Raw genomic sequence first — 18,931 nt, forward strand, 5'->3', positions numbered from 1 at the left:
CAGATTAATCTGATGATCGTTATAACTGAATGTTTTTCTTTTTCTTTATCTCCCATGCAGATTTCCTTCTAAATAACATTTGTATATGTAGCCTATTACATGAATACTAAGTAATGGAATGGACGATTCTTTATTTACTTTATAATGTCACAGGTTTTAGTCTCACACTATAAGATTCAGTAAAGGCTGGGAATCTGACAAGGTCACTGTTTGCAAGACTACGACTAGATTCCTTTGAGATTATTTTCCATCATGCTCCTGGTGGAAATTTACAGATAGAAAAACCCTTTTCCAACCTTTTTGCTCTTTGAAATTCTATTATTATTTATTTATTTATATTTTGTTAGTAACTCGACACTATAATTTTCATGGTCTGCCCCTGAAATGACTGTTTGGATGTGTTTTATTTTAATATGGTTTTCCTTGTGTTCAACTACCTTTCCCTCCCTTATGATTAGATCATTAGATTATATAATTAGAAAAGTCTGAGCATATAATTCCCTGCAGTTTAAATGTTTTTTCTCATGTTGTGTATGAAAATGAACATTGTAAAGTGACGACTTGATTACTGTAATTACTGTATTTAAACAGCATTTGTAAAGAAATGATTCTGTCTCAAGGCTCTTTGATCCACTGTAATTCAGTTCTGCTGATGTGCATTGTCTTTACTTTTTAATTATGCCTTGATTCATAAATGAACACAGGTGTTATATGAGTTCTGTGCCAATAACCAGAGGCTCTGTGGGCAGCAGGGTTGTCATTTGATTGAAGTTCTGGTGCATACATCAACCAGTATCATACAAACTGCACAACATCTAACCACAGAGTACCTAGCACGCTGGCAGTGTTGTGTATCACTCTTTGTTTTGCAGTGATACAGAGGTTGACCTGGGTTTAGGTCAAGTGAGGACAGTGTCCTGCCCGATTTAAAGACTGAAGTCTGAGTCATTTTCCTCCAGTTTCAGTGAACCCCCAAAGATATGTCCCCTGCAGTACACCTGCCTGGACTCCCACACACAGCACGCTCTGATCAAACACACATCTGGCACCATCCACTCTCAACTGCCTCACACAGGCTCCTGTGGAGCAAAGGTTCAAACTGTGGGGAGGCAGGGCATATATGCAGGTGTGTCATAAACAGAATTACATTCCTGGCAAGTAATTATCTTTTTTCCCCACAGTTTAATTAGACTAAAACAGATTACAATGCTCCTGTGCTGTTGCAACACTGATTTGCTGATGTCACTGCTTCAAATGACTTGTTAACTTTTATAACAGATGCAAGGGATGTGATCCAAAATGTAATACAGCTAATAAAGGTCCTGACAAAGGAGCAAAATCTGCCCTCACTAATTTTCCCTCCACAGCTCAGGGTCATAGCTGTGAAAGAAAATAGACATGAAGCACTAACATCAAATGAATGACAGGAAACAAGATCCAGATCTGATACGTGTTTGGTCATTGTTGTCATGTGACTGTTGACTGTGTTGAGAAACCAGAAGAGGAACCAGGGGAGCAGCTGTGATTTATTTGTGAAGAGCTTCAACAACATCAAAAAGATGGGGGTGGGGTGTCTGAGAGATGACCATCAACCCGCCGTTCTTCACATCAGACAACAACATTTCAACAATCCACTTTGGCACGAGGGTTGGTTCCTTTCCCTCACCTCTGTTTGGATCATAAAGGTTCTGGTTACTCGCTGCTGCTCCGATCATCCATTCACACACAGAGCACAGACTCATCAGGTCACGACAGTGTGTGGCGCACATTAATCTCTCAAACACAATCATGAACAGAAGCAGTCCAGGAAGTCGAGCAGAGAACCTGCCTGACACATTTTAACATTCAGGTGAATAAGTGACTTTGTGTCACTAAAGAAACACAGTGGGTGAGATCACTGGTACATGACTTTTCCACAGACAATGTGCCAATGCTGGAGATTTCAAAACCAAGGACAGAGGAACAGAAGCCATAATTCAAAAGTCTACTGAGGAGACAAAGTGCTAACATCTGTTAGAATTGGAACCATGATTGTGGGTGCTGCTAAAGAAAGGTTTTATCGGTTACTTTCAACCCCCACAGAGTGAAAACTGTTTGTAAAAAGGTTCACTAGTCGTGTGGCCCAGCACTGGCAATTTGTCCTTCAAAGGAAGGCAGATCAGAGGAGGGGTGGGGGGGTCAGGCACATTTCCCATGCTAGTGTTACATATTCTACAACAAGTTACAGGTGTCAAACAACACAACGTTCTCCCTGCCCACAGCAGAGTCTCTGCTCAGAGGCATGATGAAGCTACAGGAAGCGGATCCCTGCTCCAAACTGGACACCGTCACATATCCTGTGAGAGAGAAAAACAGAGGTCAGGACTCATCATCAGGAGAACCTTCACTCAAAGTCAATCATCTGCTGCACTGACTGTTTTCTAATGCAGGTAGGTGTGGACAGGTGGTCTGTGTTATGATTGCTTATGTGTGATTAACGATTGTGATTAGCACCATTAGCCTGGGTGGAGTTACTTTTTAAAAACCCTGTTGATTCCTACAGTGAAGAGGATGTTGTTACTTTTTTTTCATGCAGCCAGGTGCAGTCGTTCCTGCTCATCTTCCTATTTTTTAATCTTTTTTTTTTCTTCTTCCTTTGTCATATTTGTTTAAATGTTCATTGTCTGAGCTGTGTTCTCTCTGGAGATGCTAGTGGAGAGAGGGCTGGGTTCTCATTTATAAACGATTATAAAAGATGGGATCTATAAATACAAACTTGACGGGAGAACACGCAGAAACTGTGACCCATGTGTACATTTTGGAGACGGGGGAACTGGTGACACAGATGGTGAGGTGGTGAATTGAAGCTGGATGGTTGAAATCAAATGTGACATATATACAGTATATACATATAATGAAATAGACTGAGGGGGGGTTCTAGAGGTTTAACATCTAGAATCCCCCTTCAGTCTACATGGAACATACAGGAGACAGGAAACAGTCCCATATGACTGTTCGATCCACATTATCAAGTCAGTCAGGACAGTGAAGCTCCCCTTCCTTCTGATCCCCCCTCCTCACCTCTTAAACAAGAGAACCTGTGTAATTTTAAGTGTTGTAATGCCCTGATCATTTCAATGTGTATATTTATGTTCTTTCTGTTCTAGAGATTTGTTACAATTCATAGTTGAATTCTCCAAGGTGTGCATCTGTTAAACTTGTTGATTTTTGAACTCATTGTAATCACCTGAGCATTGGGAAAACAGATCTTCATACATTTTGATTTTTTAATAAGAAAATTTGGGAACTTGTAAAAAAGTTATAATCTGAAACTTTTCCTCATTAAATGTCTAAAAACAACTAGACCTATGTTCTATATGTTGTTGAGTTGTGTTCTTACATTATCCCAAATGTTTCCATCAATTGTCAAACCACAGAAATCTGTGATTTTAATCATGTTAACATTTCATTGGTCGCCTGTCAGTGACATCACATCCTCTATGATTATGTGTCAGTGTTGTGTTTTTCTGACAGAAGCTCAACATTTGCTTTTATTTAGTTTCAAGCAACATACACTTTTGACACCTTGGTGGTTTTCAACTTTCTCCTCTTCAGACACCACCATGTTACGTAGCTGTTCCACAGAGCTTCTTCTCTGCTAACTGGGTGAATTCAGAAATCACACTTGGCTTCTCTCATAACATAAATCTTCTAAACTCACCACTGCTTTTACCAACTGCTTTTCAGTAAAGGTCATATCATTTAGGTTTATTTCATTTGTTGTGTTGTTGTTGTGTCAGTGTCTGTTAGTTAGTAGTGTGTACTAACAGATGTTTAAGTATCAAGTCTTTACATATCTGATCCTTTGTTGTTCCCTATGTCTGAACCAGCTGATGACATACTTCAGTGGTGGACCAGCTGACAGACACACATCACCCACAGAACCATGCTGCTGACGGTGTTGGTGTGAAGTAGTCTTGCTCCTACCTGTCTCCACTCTGGACTCCCATGGGAACGCAGTAGTTGAGCTCCAGTCTGGCGATGTTTCCGAGCCGGAGCACGATGCCTGCTCCGTACGACCAGCGGATACACTCAGCTAGCTTCTGAAGGTGTGCCCGGGGACCCTCACCTGCATTTGCCCATCATTACTATTTCAGTCTTATAATACAGCAGGCATGGTACAGTAATATCTTAAGTGCACCCACCATAGTTGAGGTTGCAGAGGTTCCCAGCATTGAGAAAGAAATGTGTCCTGAACAGGTCTCCGAAACCGCCCTTGCCTGGTCTGAAGGGCAGAGGGGTGTAGAGGTGCAGGCCACCCGCCCAGTATGCCTCTCCACCCAGGTAATCACCTGGAACATACAGAGGAGCAGGACATATCTCTAACGACACTCTAATGATCATCCTGATCATTCAAATAAACACTGTGATCCAGATTATTAATCAAGAAAAACACACAAAGCTCCCTGCTGTTATCCCTCATACAAAACACAGTAAATTATATGTATACACATTACATTAGTTTTGCTGGGCGTGCATTTGTTCATGGCCTCTCTATGGCCATATAGTGGTTGTGTTAATGTTTGTGTATTTATTGTCTTAACAGTTGTGTGTTTGTTGAATTGTTGATTATTGTTTTGTTTTGTTTTGATGTTTATTTGAATTGTATGTTAGGACCCCCTTGAAAACAAGATGATTTTTCTAAAGGAATTTATCCTAAAGAACAAACTTGTATATAAATGGTTCATTAATCGCACATTAGATTTAAATGTGTGGGTGCAGATCTCTGTTACCAGTTCAGTAAGATCAGTCTTCCATATCATGTTCCATGTTGTTTTTTTACTATGTTAAGAGTCTGTACCTCCTAGATCTGCCATCAAAGGAGCCAAGACATTTCATGTCAGAAAATTGTTTATGACGTCTGAAAAACATTCTTTTTTTTTTAAAGTTATTTTTTCTTTTTATTGAAAGTTGCAGAGAGCGAGAGACCGGTAAGGACTAAGCCTTTATGATACGTGCTCTACCAGGTGAGCCACATCTGAAAAATATTTCTCCAGAATATATGAGCTACTGATGCTGGTGGAAGCTAACAGTGTTCACATGAAGGATCTATTTCTGGAAAGATCTTATTGAGGTTTTTTCAGACCAATATAAAGGATGAGTTATTATACACTGAAGGAGGCCATGTCTACTGAAGATCTATGAATCTGCTGTAGTGCTGCCTGTCATTGCTCCTCTGTAAAGTCTTCCTGCTAAGCTGATTTCAACTGTATTCAGCAATATTATTGTTTTAAGATTGATAAAAAAAAAAGTGGCAGCAGATTAACTTTTCTGTGTTCTGTTTTTACTGTAAGGAGTGTTTTTTTTTCTCAGATTATGATTTGATTTTGTAACCTTACTCTTGCTGTTTGACAAAGTACAATAAAAGGCATCTTCTTGTGCAGCCTTTAAAGCATCTATTCCTGTACACACAATAGTGCAGGTTCTCTCTGCCCGGTAGACAGTCCAAACCGTTTTTTACCTTCACTTTGTGGCCCGATACTGTACATCCCAAATCCTCGTACACTGGTGGGACCTCCAAGGTAGAACCTGGACCAGATACATGTGCATCACTAAACCATCTTTTAAAATCAAACATCTACTGCTTGCAAACGGGGAAACCTACAAACTGATTAATAGCACAAAATTTAAGAAAATATAGCGAGAAATGATAATACATTAAAAGATAAGAAGCTAATCATTATTGATTTGGAGGTTTTGGTATTCATTAACATTATTGTCTTAGATGTATCAGACATACCTGTCAGCGATGCAAGACACTTGTCCTCCGAGGGGATAAAGCACCCCCCCCCACAGTGAAGCAGACAAGACCTGAAAGGATATGAAATGTTCCTTTACACACAGGAAACCTCATACAGAGAAAGTTCATTCAAACAGGACAAGGCAACAGAAATACACATTTTTACTGTCTCTCGCTGCTTTGGTGTCCTCAGGTGGTTATTTAAGGTAACTGCAGTTACAAGTGTTCACACAATCTATTTATACATTGAACCTACCTGAACACAAACAACGCAGATAAACAACTAGCTAAAATCTTGGCTGCCGTTTTTTGAAGTACATGAAGTTCACACTGTCTGATTTCTGACTTACTGAGTCCCAGAAGAGTCGTCTGTTGAGCTGCAGCTCAAAATCCTCTTTCAAGAAGCTGGCGTCTCCTCCTGTGTACCCAGCCAGCTCCTGCAGGGCAAACACACACCTCAGTGTCACAGCTCTGCTCAGCTGTTTTATCACAATGATGGGTGAAATGTCTTTGACACTCAGCCTCCAGGAGCAGCTGAACTTGTGCTTCCTTTGAACTTGTCTTTTACCCACACTGGTCACCTCTTCTTATATTCAACACTTACACTGTTTATACCGTGTCTGTGTTTGTGAGTCTGTGTGTGTGTCATCATGGAAAAAATTTGGTCCTGGAGACACCTACTGTAGCAGAAATACCATAGATGTATGTATGTATGAATCAATGGATGTATGAATGGATGGAAAACCAAAAATGAATTGATCATCTGAGAAGAATTTTCTGTGTATCCATAGCCTGATAAAGCATGTTATTCTGTGTTATGAGTTAGAAGTTCATCAGTGAGCCACACACCTTCATGCGTGACATGTTCATTCATTATGAAGAAAATCCACCTTGTAACTTGAGTCAATACACATGTACTCATTTATCAATGAGCACCAGAGCAGACTTTACACAGGTAGTTACTGAGCAGCTGATATGTGATTGTGCAAGTGACAACAAACACAGCATGAAGAACAGACTGTTAAATAAAACACACTAGAGTGAGTCCTGTCTCAACTACAGATGCTGCTGGTGATGTTATCAACACAACTGTGTAAGATATAGTCACAAAACGTTACATGTGTGTAGTTGACATCAAAATGAAGTCCCATGAGTACTTAGTACTTATGTAATAATGTTCTAATAAATACTGAGTACTAATGGGTCTGAACATCCACATGTTGACAGGCGTTGTTGTGGCTCAAGATGGTCTCTAGTTCTATTTATGACTTACCTGTATGCTGTCTGCACACATTTGAAGTCTCTATTGTTACTACACTTGTTAGGGGTGTAACACAAAGTCACTATCTGTACCTGTTCATTTCACTATAATGTCTATATTCATTTATATATTTACACCTTAAGTGTAAGTGTAAATGTAGTAGCAGTCATTAACTATATAGTTTGTCTGATACACTTTATTTTCTTAAGTTCAGTTTCTGAATTATATTATGTCAAGTATCTACGGATGAACGCTAATGTTAGCTAGTTTCTAACTTTAGCCTCAAGTTACAGTTTAGCTAAGTAATGTTAGCTAGTTTCTAACTTTAGCCTCAAGTTACAGTTTAGCTAAGTAATGTGAGCTAGTTTCTAACTTTAGCCTTACGTTACAGTTTAGCTAAGTAATGTGAGCTAGCTGCTAACACACCCTTTCATTTCCAGTGTTAGCTTATTTCATTACCAATATAAAATGTCATATATGACCTAATGTTAGCTAACACTGGTCCTCAGTCACGAGCATTGAGATGATGGAGTATTAGTTGTTGAAGAGATATATTTTAACATGAGTATCGTCATAGTCTTTTGTGTGTCTGTGGTGGTTTTGTTAGTCTTTTACCTTCTTTTTTAGCTTCTATAAAAGACACCCCCTTTGTTTCCTCTCAGGAAGTATAACGTATATATTTATAATATATAATAATAATCGAGCATCATTTTGAGGTACTTGAGTATTTCCATTTTATGCTACTTTATACTTCCACTCCTACATTTCAGAGGGAAATATTGTTCTTTCTACCTCACTGCATTTGTTTGATAGCTTTAATCCAACAAGCAAGATACTGTAAGGACTGTAACACTTCACTTTTCTGCACTTTTCTGGGTTCCCTTTTGCCCTGGAGAAAAAGGTGAGCCACCTGACTGTCTTTTTATAAATCACACTTTGGTTAATGTGCATCCATATGGACACAGGTGTGAAAGTTTACCTGGTTGACCCGGAGTAAGGCACCTCTGCTGGGGAAAATGGCAGAATTCCTTGAATCAATTGACACAGTGTGCTGCAAACAAAAGCAACATGAGACAAAGGTTTGATAAGAAACGTTTCCTTAAAAATATTTACATCAAAGGCAAATATAAAAAAGAAAAGAGACAAAAAGAAAAACAAAAAGTGAGCTAGGAAAAGTGTCCAGGTGTACCGAGAGGGCAGATTTCAGCGAGTGTCCACTCTCTTCCCGCACGGCGAAGGAAGCGCTGCGTGCCAGGCAGCCCAGCTCCCTCCATACACCCTCCCACTTCAGTGTGTGGTTGGTGATCCCCAGAGGAAACTGTAGGAACAACGGAGACAGGATGAATATTCCAGGAGCATTTCTCCACCTTCCTAACTGTTGTGTATGTACTTTAAATGTGTTTGTCAGTGCACTCTGGTGAACTGCTCTCTGTCTGGATGGTGCTCATACTGTGAAAGTTAAAGTTTGTCTTGCAGATGATATGTCAGTCTTGCATAATGCATCAGTCGTGAGACCTGTTTGTCAGCGGTGATCAATCAGCCAAACACAAATTTTCTGAAGACACTGGTATGTCCTTTCAAAAGACAACACACACACACACACACACACACACACACACACACACACACACACACACACACACACACACACACACACACACACACACACACACACACACAAACACGCAGCCTCTTACATTTAGTTCTGCAGACAGGCCTCTGTCAGTCTCTTTTAAGGAGCTCCATGGGAACTGCCCGGTGACTTTGTACATGTTGAGAGTGAGACTGAAACAGAGAACACCAGCTTTGAAAAAACTCTTTGATGACATCTGTACTGTTGTAAAAGGATTACATCCTTAAACAGTGACAGTGACAGTTACTGCAGCTTCCTCTGTTTAAACTGCCCTGATGCTTCACCTCTTGGAGAAGCTGTTTGTTTTCATTCATCTCAGCCTACAAATATTCAGGAAAGTGACAGAGTGAGGGATGAGGGATCTGTGCTGCTGACATACTTGCGTTCAAAGTGTCCAGGCTGGGGCTTGAAGAAAGACAGGCCATAGGATGTCTCCTTCGTCCCATAGGAGAACTGGAAGGTGAGTTTCTCAGCTCGACCGAACATGTTGGGCAGTTTCAGACCCAGCACCTGGAAAACAGGACAGAGTTACATACACTGACAGCAGGTCTGGGGTCATTTAGGCTGTGTTGTCCACCGGTGTAGTTAATAGTGTAGTAATGACTGTGATGATGATGATGATGATGATAATGGCCAGAACAGTTTTTACAGAACATTATGATATAACAGTAAAGTTGACCTTTTGGATATAAAACGTTATCACTTCATCAGAATCAGAATCAGATTTATTGTCACTTCCATTGTATACGCACGGGAGTGAGATATTGTTCTCCTCCGGTCAGGGGGATGTGACAGACACATTTATGTGTCTATCATTGTCATGTGTGCAATGTATGATACAGTAGCTTTGGCACTGGTATATTTTGAAATTCTGGTGCATTCATTGCACACCTGTCTGTGCTATTGGGTCAGAGGGGTGTTTTATCGTATTAGACATTGAAGTTAAATTGTGTCAGAACTAGTGTATAAATTCTTGAGTAATGGCTAAAAAGTGTTTTGTGAGGACACAGTGACCTTTGACCTTTGACAACCAGATTGTTAATAGTTCATCTTTGAGTCCAAGTGAGTATATTTGTGTCAGATGTAATGAAATTCCCTCTGGGCATTCCTGATAAAACACATTCACAAGAGTGTCTGGTCACCATGACCTTAACATTGGACCAAGCTATTTACAGGTGTTGTATTTTAACTACACAATGAAACAAAGAGATATCACATTTAGTAGGTGACATCTGCAGACCTTTGTGATGCTAAATTGTGAAGCTTTTGAGTTTACATGGAGCGCACTTGACATGGCGTGCAGGTCAATTTTGACCAAAGCAAGAAACAGGAAGTTGCTGAAGATCAAATTTCTGATGCTTGATGAGGGTCCAGGCCTGAACACATCTACACATCAATACTAAGTCATAGTCATACTGCCACCTACTCACAACAGGAAGTCAGCCTTATGTGGAAAAAATATAATGAGATTTACATGAAATTTACATGGTAAGTTCTACCATGATATATGATACATGATAAACCGAAACATGACATATAATCAGTGGCTGTCCTCTAGTGCTACCTAGTGGACCCAGGAAGTGACACTGAACTCCTTCATGAAGTTTCCAAAAACATGAAAATTCAGTTGTGTCCCTGACACTACAGGTGGAAGGAGCCTGGCACATTCAGACTTCCATACCATATGACACTTAATAATAAGCCATTTAAAAACAAGTATTTTCCACGGATTTGGTATAAACATGTTTTAAAAAGACCAACGTATGTTTGCAGGATGTGTGAGAGGAAAATCCTGACATGAATACTGGGTAGGATTTTCTTAGTTCTTGTGAAACTGCTGTGAAAAGTTAAACTAATGTCCACAACAAATGCACCTAATACAGAGGAGAATATGAGTGACATGACACATATGTAAGGGCTGGTTCTCTCACCATGCTTCCTTCATTGTTGCCAACCATGGTGTTGTAGCTTCCTGTCAGTCTCTTGATCTCTGTCACCTCAAACGTCACATCTAGACCATTGGGTAGAGCATCTGCACCTGAAGAGGGAGAACCAATCAGGGTAAGGTAGGTTCATAACTCCCCATTCAGCTACTGTCTCATTCAAACCCATTTCAAAGGCAAGAGAATGACCAAATCCCCAATCAAACTGCAAATAACCACTGACAGGTGAGTTCAAACATTCAGTGACTCAGTTACCTTCAGACGTATCGATAAGAACCTCCACCTCATTGAAGATTCCCAGGCGGAGCAGCTTCTGTCTGGCAAGGTGAGCTTTTTTCATCACCTGTAACCAAGACAGAGACACTTAGTAAACCTCATCGTCTAGACATGACAAAGCAATGTGTGCTATTAGCTTAAAAAGCTCTTTAAAGCTGATGACTATTCCTCACAGTTCAAAAATATCAGAGCATACCAACATAAGAACTGAGCAACAGTTCACATGTGTGTTGTGCTGTCTTGATTTTCTGTACAGCACATAAATACATACGTCAATGAGGTTTTTGGCATGGAAGACATCAGAAATCTCATAGCCGAGCAGATCCTCTTTAGTCCGTCCAAGACCTTGGATGTTGACATGCTGGACAACCACCTTCAAAGACATTTTACTTCGATTACTTTCATATCACTGTCATATATGGATGGCAAGACATTTAAAATGTATTCAGGTGGTTTTCTTCCTCAGGTCTCTGCAAGATTTTCATTGCACCATTGTGCTTAAATGACGACGATATTGTTACACCATGCTAACGTACCGCTACCGCATAATAATTTCTGCAGAATACTGACAGGATAAAGACACCAAAACTGCTACAATAGGATTCTAAAACATGTAAAACTGGAGACATCAGTTTAAATAGACATCAAAGGACAAATGTGAGTGCAATGCAGTAAGAGGTCCATAGAGATATATTTCACCTACACATAAATTCAAGTTTGTGAAATGTGTCACCTGTAAAAAAAAAATGTATTTTAAACTTCAAATCATCAACTTTAAATCTATGTATAAACATTTTTTTTAATTTTTACACCAGAGCTGCCGTGATGATACTCACATCTTTGTTTTCAAGGATCTCCTGCTTGGCCTCATGTTCTGGTTCTGGACTATCCACCAAGTCATCAGGGTTGACACCCAGGTCCCGGCCATGCATCGGGACAGGATCCAGACTCTGCACCAATCATAAGGACACAGATGTAAAGAACACTGCTTGTTCTATCTAATGCAAAGACACGCAACAGCCCTATAACAAATCCCACTTTGTGTCCACAGAGAAGGTGAGTCAAGTCTGCTCATGTGTGAAGCTGGGACTGTCTTGTTTTGTATCTTTTTGTGTTACATGGTGAGGTGAAAGCAAAGGCATAGGTTTGCATACAGTCAATATTTTGGGAGTACAGAATTTTCCCTACCAATATTTGAGTGGACTTGTTCACACCGTGTTCGGAAGGAAGTCATATTAGATCATTCCAGTGCCCCCCAAGAGGCTACGTCTCCAAGACAACTGATTTAGGCATTCAAGCATTTGATTGACTGAAAAGGTAGGGACTATCTGAAGGCTCATGTCATGTAAGAATATTGCACTGGTACCTAACCTCACCAGCCTTTCCACTGTGGAAAAATGTCAACTGATGTTATTCAACCATATAAGCTAGTGTTAACTAGCAAGCTTAAAGCTTGAATATCTGTCAAGAAATCACATGAAAATGTCACCATGAATGAATTACTGAGGACGCTGGAAACAAAGCAGCAGACCAGAGGAGTAAAGCAGGCTGATGAGGAAACAGTTGCATCTTCAAGGTTTTAGGTGAGGGTTTAAAATGATAGTGTGATTAAATATATGTATATATAACTATCATTTAATGTAACCATAGTCCACCTATTCTGATGTTAACTTGTAAGTTATTATAACAAAGTATCCGCTACTGTGAATAGTTTTATTTAAATGTCGTTACATTTCTGAATGTAAACTCAGATCTTATATTAATAAAGCATTTGGGTGACAGCATTATAAAGGCCTCCTTGTTTTGGAGGTGTGTCAAGGTTGTTGTGTCCCTACCAATATTGAGACCAAACGTACATCCTTGGGTGAAAGTGTAACAGTAACACCTTATAATTAAGTCTAACATGGTCCTACTCAAAGACATGACCAAAAAAAAAAAAAATGTATGGCTCCTTTAAAGGGCAGCTGTCATGGAAAAGAAAGGGCAGTAAAGTCAATGGGTGTGGCTTTTTGTCAGCTAGTGTCTGATTTCCTACAACCAGTTACAGAACATAGACAGTTATTATATAGAAAATGAACAAAAACATATACATTCTGGGATTTCTGGTTACTGTACTCTGACAGTAGACCTAAATAACATATAAGACTATAACAGAAAAGTGAAATCATCTCTTTGTCCCACTATTTCATAAAATACAACAATTTTTTCACTGTAAATGTAAATATCACCAGACAAATGACCATTATAAGTTGGCAATAAGAGGATATCTGTCAAATACGTATTGATGATATCTACATTTGATTGGTAACATTATGTGAAGACAAAGTTATATCGTTTCTCCATCAAGAACTCTCATGTTGACACTCGGTTCACTCAGTCCCCGGCAGCGGAGTGTCACTGAACACCGAAGATAGATGCTGGAGAGACCGCAGCCTTCAGCACACACAGTAGGCAGGGAGGTCATGGTCAAAAATCCGCACATAGACCATCTGTCAGGGAGAAATGAGCTTTACCTTAGCATGGACAGTCCCCATTGTAAATACCCGCTCCGAGGAGCCTCTTCAGTCGGGGTTAACTAGTCTTCTCGACGGAGAAAATGTAAGATTACAGTGGCTACTTGCTCCAATACCAAACCCCCTTCAAGGGAGCCGCCATGACAGTCGGAGAGATCTTGTGCTGTGTTTGAGGACTCCTCTTACAGTACGTCATCTGTCTTCTCCGTTTCCTTATTTGACTGACATTTAAACACCTGCATCGTTATGTTTTAACCCCTACATGACAGGAAAAAGAGATTTAATATGAAAATAATTGTAAATTTTGTAGCCTACTGGTGTTTCAGTTATCTCAGAAGTTAAGCAACACACAGCAGGATGGAGACGGTAGTGGCCTCTATAGATGTTCACTACTGTCGCTCTACAGCAAACAGCATCTGCCTCCACTGACACTGTAGGACACTGTTGTAATCTAGGACATATAGGTAATATAGTAGATGTGTGGCACCACGTAGCGGAGAGGAAAGCTACTCACTATGATGCTATTGTTCACACTCATAAATGTGTTGCTCTTAAAGGCATCACCGTGTCTTCGCTCTGTGATTGGACAGAAATGAGAACGAATGAAAGTGGGTGGGGCCAAAATCGACCCTAAAATTTTGACGCAGCTTCTCCAGCAGATGGCGGGCTTTCATTTCAATAAAGCAGATCAGGGCCGGTTTCACAAAGACAGAGTTTGACTATGGCTTAGTTATAACAAATAGTCACACTTCAGATAGACGTCTTAATTCATCTGTAGCACAAAGTAGTTTAGTTCTTGACTATCTTCAACCGGATTACGCTACAATGAATTCTGGGTAAAATAATTAAATAATGTTTTTTCCCAAATAAAAAAATGTTTAAGCGACATTTTACTTTGGAAATTAAGCAAACAGTGATTTTGAAAAAAATGGCTGCGTTTTTCTTTTCTCATTGCGCTCTCGTTAAAAATGTTAGCAAGCCAAAAATTATGAACCATGTTTGACACTGAACGAATCTATGAGCAAAATTAAGACTGATCTAACACCACAGACCAGTCTAAACAATCTTTGTGAAATCGGCCCCAGAACACTGGTAAAGTGAGTCTTACTTTGGTCTGAGGAGATGTTGGTTCGATTCCAGGCCAGCTTTGGCCTGAAGTGTGTTTGATTGTTGTAGCCTGTAAAACGTATTAAAATGTAGTCATAGACATAGCTGTAGTGATAATAATACACTTTATTTATATACCTTTTTCTTAACAAAGTTACAAAGTGCTTTTCAAAGGAAATAAAACCAGCTGTAGGCTACAGGCCTAATACATCAGTCACTATACAACCTCCCTCACAGTTAAAGCCTTTATATCTCAGGAAAATGTCTTTGATTTGCAGATATAATTTGAATAAAAATCACCATTTACTAAAGTTACCTGAACTGTGTTGCTTTAGCCTCCCAGGCTCCTTGGTTGGGCGCTGGGGGGACAACGTTATTGAACTGTTAGCTCATTAGGAGGGACTTAAACCATGAGAATCACCGCAATATTTTTTCTTATTTAATCTTTGAAATGAATGGATGGTTGGTGACCCTTGACATAGCTGGATTATCCCGCTAATGACATGTGGCCCCTATTGAGTGTGCCTTTAAACACATTCCCAGGACCCATTCAGTCCAGAGCCCCAGAGACCAGCCAGTGTTCCTGTGCTGGGATACTGCCACACCCCAGGTAGGCTGTGTGTCAGTTACTGTGTGATCATTTCATTTCTTCAGTTATTCAGGATTGTGCTTCAACCATGAGGGGTGTGCTGTATGTACAGTATGATATAAGAAAAACAATTTTATTTCATTTTCTTCTCTCTGGTGACCCTTCAGATTTATCTGGGGGCACTTTGAGTTTTTTTTTTTTTTTTTAAATCAGGTTTTTAGGTTTGGGAGACCTTGCATACGCCCCTCCCTCTCTCTGCCCCTCATTAAGTAAAATAAAATTGATAGTTAAACTAAAAAAGGAAATGGCAAAAACTGTGTGTGTGTGTGTGTGTGTGTGTGTGTGTGTGTGTGTGAGTGTGTGTGTGTGTGTGTGTGTGTGTGTGTGTGTGTGTGTGTGTGTATGTGCGCGCGTGTGTTCTATATGTATAATAGTAATAGTAATAATTAAATTTTAATTATTATTACATATTGTGTAGCTATGTATGCTGCATGTCTCTCCCTCTCTCTCTTTCTCTCTCTCTCTCTCTGTACTGGCACAAACAAGCCAATCAGAGGGCTGGGATTGCCTCCCCTGTCTCTCCTGTTCTCTCTCTCCCCCTCTCTCTCTTTCTCCTACCGCTGCCAGTCTACCAAAAGCGGTCCTCCTCCTCTCCTATCAGAGACACACACACATACACACACATAGTCCAAACCCCCAGAAAAGCCCTGCTGAATCCTCACACCGTCTGTCAGCATGGGGAACGCTTGTTTTTCCCGGGACGTTTGTTTGTTTATCCTCCTCATAAATACTTGCAGGGTGATGGGGAATGTCGGACTTGCAGGTAAGAGCTCCCCTTTCCTAACTGTCTTGCTTTATTGTCAACCATTACATGCACCTTTAGGTGGCTTTAGTGTGACGGGGGAATGATGGGAACATGTGTGAGTAAGTGCCGGGGATAATCTAATGATATCAAACATCATTAAACACAATTAGACCACTTTAAACTTGCCTCTGACTAACACCAGCAGATACCGCATGTTCATTTGATACTATTATAATTTATGACATTTTTATGTGCTGTGATATTAGAACATCATCGTAGTGATGCAAAAATACACTTAATATGTCTGGAACTCCCACTATGTTCGACACGACGGGATTGGTCATAAAAAAGACATTTATTAAGTTCCATTTAGTCGTTTCGTAAATCATACCTCATTAATTTAAGACCAAAGTCTTAGTAGAAACTCAGGTTTAGTTCAGTTTTTTTTTTCCTGAAAAGCATTTGTGATGTGCAAATGAATTTCCAGTCGGTTTACCAGTCGCCCAGACTTCACTGGAACTTCTGTTTCCTGCGCGCAAACGTCAATTTCAATGGGAAACAGCAGCTTGATCTCAGGGTTAAGCACTCATGTGCTTTGATCTGGAGTGAGAGGGTTGACTGTTTTCAGGCTGCACCTTCTGGAAACGGCGCAGAAATGATTTACCCCGGGGTGGGTTTAAGAAGAGTCCGCTGAGCCGCTGGAGAGCATCTTGTCTCCCGGTTCGGTGGCCTGTCTGGAGCTGGAGGAGGAAGAGGAGGGAGGTGGAGTGTGTGTGTGTGTGTGTGTGTGTAAAAGTGGGTTGAGGGGGTGGGGGGGTTGATGGCGTGAGGGCCGTCAAAGTCCCAGGAGGAACATACAGGCAGCATGGGCCCAATATCGACCAGACAGCAGCAGCAGCGCATTGTTCAGCCTCCCATCACTGTGAATGGGTGAAGAGTCAATATTGAGACAGTGAGCCACCATGCAGGCAGGGCTTTGTCAAAACCATGAGGGCTCAGGTCCATACAGCACACTGTGGAAGGAGCAGAGAGGGGGATATGAGTCCACCATCAGACAAGACATGGAAGACTTGAAGTTGTTGTCACTTTATTGTAAATTTGGTCATATTGTTTATTTATTGCCTTTATATGTCTTCACGGGACAGAGGGCCAGACATAGAGCAGACATACACACAGTCTATTCCGTCTCTAAAGGAAGCCTGGGGTGATCGGAGCAGAGAGCAGCTCTGTGATGCAAAGGTCTGCTGAATGACAGGAGAAACCAGAACACCACACTCTGTCTCTGGCCCCCTCCCTCTGTGTGTGTGTGTGTGTGTGTGTGTGTGTGTGTGTGTGTGTGTGTGTGTGTGTGTGTGTGTGTGTGCACGCGTGTGTGTTTTAACACATTCCCCGGACCCATTCAGTCCAGAGCCCCAGAGACCAGCCAGTGTTCCTGTGCTGGGATACTGCCACACCCCAGGTAGGCTGTGTGTCAGTTACTGTGTGATCATTTCATTTCTTCAGTTATTCAGGATTGTGCTTCAACCATGAGGGGTGTGCTGTATGTACAGTATGATATAAGAAAAACAATTTTATTTCATTTTCTTCTCTCTGGTGACCCTTCAGATTTATAGGAAATCAGGTTTTTAGGTTTGGGAGACCTTGCATACGCCCCTCCCTCTCTCTGCCTCTCGTCAAGTAAAATAAAATTAATAAATAGATAAACTAAAAAAGGAAATGGCAAAAACTGTGTGTGTGTGTGTGTGTGTGTGTGTGTGTGTGTGTGTGTGTGTGTGTGTGTGTGTGTGTGTGTGTGCGCGTGTGTTGGTTGTACGCTGTGTAATGAGTTGGCTCTCTGCCCTGGGATTCAGGCCCAGATGTGACCAACTCTTCTATCAATAACTTGATCGATTGGGGAGCTGTTAAACTCTGTTCTTTGCATGTGAGTCTGAGGCTGGACCTTGACCTCAGATCTCTCTCTCACTGTCACACAAAGGGCTTGTGATGCTTTTGGGTGAGTACACCCTGGGACTGATTGATCTGAGAAGGCAAATTAATTTGCATTAAGATAAACACAACAACTTTATACATTGGTGTCTTTGAATTACATTCATAGGAAACTGAAAAACGTCAGCTCCAGATTCACTGTGGCTGTTTCTTGTTCAGGATACTGGTTTGCTTTTGGGCATGTGACCCATTAAAAATGTCTGACCCACACTCACCAATTCAGCGTGAATATGAGTCATAACAATAGACTGTAAATAAAGATGGACATAGCCTCCGTAACGTCACCCACAGGTTTCTGAAGAGCGGTTTTGAAGCTCAGAGTGAGCTGCTTCCGCTGTGGCCATCTTGGCAGTGTCTGGTTCCGCCCCTAACTCCCAGCTTATCCTAAAATGGGCAAGGAGGAGGGGTGAGTGTGGAGCTGAGACTTTGATGCATAACGGTTTGTGGCAAGCATATGCTCCCCACCTCATTCAAAGAGGCCATGCCCTCAATTATACATAACGTTAAGCCTTAATAAAATATAAACAGGTGAGTTATGTAAACAGGTGTCATGAAGGAGGAAATTAGCTATAGAGACCAAAACAGTTTTTGTACCAGGCTGTAAACATGTATATTAGATTTTTTTGATTGACTATTTGATTTGCTGGTTTGGATTGACTCACTGTTGGAGGCAGCTTCTAGTGGTCATTAGAAGAACTGCAGTTTTTGGTACTTATTCATATTACATTATTCATATTATACTAATTTCAGCAATGTATGGAATCACCTGATTTTGTAGCAACGACTTCCTTGTCCACCCTTTTTTTCATTTCACCACACTGACATTAAATAAATGGTTTTTTGTTTTTTTTTCTTTTTACTTACACTCTTGCTCCTCTGCCTGAATTCACAGTGAGGTTGTGGCAGTTGCTAGGTAATTCTTCTACGAATCAAATAAAAGTATAGGCATTGTTACTGTTTTACCAGTGTTTATATGTTTACAGACACAGGTTTGGACATAACCAGGAAGAAAACAGAAAAGCAGTAGAAGGAAACAAAT

The 18,931-nt window shown here is 40.6% G+C and overlaps 2 protein-coding genes across 3 annotated transcripts in view; one reads left to right on the forward strand and one right to left on the reverse strand.

Annotated features, from left to right (window-relative positions):
* Window positions 1-1,508: 1,508 nt before the first annotated feature.
* samm50 (SAMM50 sorting and assembly machinery component) lies at window positions 1,509-13,573 on the reverse strand. Its single transcript, XM_022749767.1, has 15 exons — window positions 13,406-13,573; window positions 11,729-11,842; window positions 11,164-11,265; window positions 10,872-10,959; window positions 10,605-10,711; window positions 9,053-9,183; window positions 8,738-8,825; window positions 8,230-8,358; window positions 8,020-8,091; window positions 6,130-6,216; window positions 5,780-5,850; window positions 5,501-5,568; window positions 4,185-4,331; window positions 3,967-4,108; window positions 1,509-2,336 (listed from the first exon to the last, which is right to left on the reverse strand). Exons 1-15 carry the CDS (start codon window positions 13,424-13,426, stop codon window positions 2,291-2,293), a joined length of 1,413 nt encoding a protein of 470 aa, XP_022605488.1. The 5' UTR covers window positions 13,427-13,573; the 3' UTR covers window positions 1,509-2,290.
* A 2,167-nt stretch (window positions 13,574-15,740) lies between these two features.
* scube1 (signal peptide, CUB domain and EGF like domain containing 1) overlaps window positions 15,741-18,931 on the forward strand; it is a 110,789-nt gene continuing 107,598 nt past the window's right edge. For both annotated transcript variants that reach the window (XM_022749210.1, XM_022749211.1), the window contains exon 1: window positions 15,741-15,924. In XM_022749210.1, the coding sequence (XP_022604931.1) occupies window positions 15,837-15,924 (88 nt within the window). In that variant the 5' untranslated portion in view covers window positions 15,741-15,836. The remainder of the gene's footprint in view (window positions 15,925-18,931) is intronic.

This window comes from Seriola dumerili, unplaced genomic scaffold (genome assembly GCF_002260705.1).
Source record: "Seriola dumerili isolate Sdu_G_001 unplaced genomic scaffold, Sdu_1.0 BDQW01000138.1, whole genome shotgun sequence".
Classification (NCBI taxonomy): domain Eukaryota; kingdom Metazoa; phylum Chordata; class Actinopteri; order Carangiformes; family Carangidae; genus Seriola; species Seriola dumerili.